This window comes from Entamoeba dispar, genomic scaffold (assembly GCF_000209125.1).
Source record: "Entamoeba dispar SAW760 scf_1105229458383 genomic scaffold, whole genome shotgun sequence".
In the NCBI taxonomy this organism is placed as follows: Eukaryota; Evosea; order Mastigamoebida; family Endamoebidae; genus Entamoeba; species Entamoeba dispar.
Genome location: NW_001853165.1, coordinates 1 through 2,449, shown reverse-complemented (window position 1 = coordinate 2,449; position 2,449 = coordinate 1). Strand labels below are relative to the sequence as shown.

At 21.8% G+C, this 2,449-nt stretch overlaps 1 protein-coding gene across 1 annotated transcript, besides 4 other annotated features; it reads left to right on the top strand.

The window, feature by feature from the left end:
• The first annotated feature begins 33 nt into the window (after nt 1-33).
• Nucleotides 34-80: a sequence feature (AT_rich).
• Nucleotides 81-546: 466 nt separating this feature from the next.
• On the top strand, nt 547-1,755 carry EDI_286390 (uncharacterized protein; the record flags this gene model as incomplete). The annotated part of the gene is made up of 1 exon (XM_001734522.1): nt 547-1,755. The coding sequence occupies one exon, from the start codon at nt 547-549 to the stop codon at nt 1,753-1,755; it is 1,209 nt and encodes a 402-aa protein (XP_001734574.1).
• Nucleotides 696-756: a sequence feature (AT_rich).
• A 37-nt stretch (nt 1,756-1,792) lies between the features above and the next one.
• Nucleotides 1,793-1,867: a sequence feature (AT_rich).
• A 1-nt stretch (nt 1,868) lies between these two features.
• Nucleotides 1,869-2,251: a repeat region.
• Between the last annotated feature and the right edge of the window lie 198 nt (nt 2,252-2,449).

Here is a 2,449-nt window from a genome sequence, read left to right as displayed (position 1 = left end):
TTCTTTTTTATGATTTATCATGTTCTTATCAACTAAAAAATAAAAAATATAATGAATTTTAATTTGAATAATGAATTTATCTATCTTTCTCAATTGTAATATCTTCTTCATTATTTGATTTATTTTGTATTGTGATTCTATTTACATTGTATTATATTTGATAAATTAAATGATGAAATACACAATGTGATATAATTAATTTGTTTATTTCTTTTTATTCTATTCTATCATATTTACTTGATATTCATCATTTTGATATTTAAACAATTGTATATTCTTATAACACATCTCATTTCTCTCTTGATATTCATCATTCATCAGTAAATTCATTCATATCTTTCATAGTATTATCAATGATAATTCATATCATCATATTTCTATTTCAATCTTCAAATAATTGATAAAACTTAGTGAAATAATATCAAATTCATATTCTTTAATCATCTTATACTTCATTTATGAATTGAATATAACAACAAAACAACTTCATTCAAATTATTATTAAATGAACTAATAAATTAAGAACTAATAAATAAACAATCAATAATGAAATTAGGATATAATGAAATAATGATAACATCAATGTATTTTAATGATATTAATGATTTTATTAATTTAGAAATTGGTGTTAAAAGATTTCAAGGAAATATTGAACGATTTCATTTTAATCCAATTCCATTAAATGAATATTCAAGAAAATTATTTACTAATATTGAAACATTTCATATTTATAATAAAAAAGATAAAATATTTAATGATGGAAAAATATTTAAAAAAGTAATATGGTATACAGTAGATTATTCAACTTATTTAAAAGAGAAAGAAAAATGGGATGTATATAAAAATATAAGATACACACAATTAGATAGAATGAAATATGGAGAAGTAATACCACCAGAAGTTACATCAATTGGATGTCAGTGTTTTGATTGGTGTATAGCATTAACAAGAATTGATATCCCAAGTAGAACTAAAGAATTATCTAGTAATTGTTTTTCAGGATGTAAATCATTAAAATCAATAACTATTCCATCAACAATTAGTACAATAGGATCTGATTGTTTTTATTGGTGCACATCATTAACATCAATTAACAATCAAAACATACAATTTATTAGTAAAGAAAGAATATTTGTGAATGAACCAGTGTTAGTTAGTATTGAAACACCAAAAAATATACAAATAATCAATGGAAAGAATATTGAAAAGAAAAGTATTAATGAATTTATTATTCCATCTTCAATTACTAAGTTAGGAGAATATTGTTTTTCTGGATGTTCAACACTAACATCTATAACTATACCATCATCAATTAATGAAATAGAAGATGTGTGTTTTTCTAGATGTTATTCATTGATATCAATTAATATGCTATCACCTGTTAGTGAAATAGAAGATTATTGTTTTTCTGGATGTTATTCATTAACATCTTTAACTATACCATCGTCAATTAATAAACTAGGAAGGTATTGTTTTAGTGGTTGTGAATCATTACAATCAATTAACATACCATCATCTGTTAGTGAACTTGGAGAATATTGTTTTGATAGATGTTTATCATTAACATCTATCATTATACCAACACCTATTAGTAAAATAGGATATAAATGTTTTAGTGGATGTTCATTGTTAACATCAATTAATATACCATCATCAATTACAGCATTTGGAACAGCATGTTTTTATAAATGTGGATGTGAAGAAATGTTAAAACAGAATAAAACAATACCAGAAAATTGCTTTCAGCCATATTGAAGAAGAGATAAAGAAATAAGATAATTGAATTGATAAGAATAAAAAGTATTTTAATTGTATAATTTAATTGATATAAAATAATAATAAACAATTCATTTGATAATAAAATATTCATTACAATTTACTTAATGTTTTGTATTTTATCATGTTAGGAAGTGAGATAATCAGTTTCTTTAATATTCTTTATTTTCATTGAATTATTATCTTTTAAATGAAGAATCATTTAAGTTGTGTTTTAATTTAAAGTTAATGAATGTTGAAATTGGTTATTTATAATATCATTTTAAGAAGAATATATCAATAACATCATGACTATGCTTCATCTTCTTTAATATTAACAATTTGAGTAGAATTCTTCTTTATCTTAACAACACACCTTATTCAACTTTAATCTTTCATTAATAAATATACTTCCATCCAACAAATGAATAACATTAACATCCTAATGAATAACAACATTCCTTAATAATCATTCATACTAATTCTTAATAAATAAATACCATCAACATTCTTAAATGAGGTGTTGTTTCAATAAATATAATGCAGTGACTAGACAACATTTGATTTGACTCTTGGATTCATTTTATGGTTGTGTGTTGTGGTTCTGAAATGATATTTTAAACCTAATGAAAAAATTGAAAAAATAAAACTTACAAATTAAATTTCAATATAACTTGAATTTTCTATTTCATTT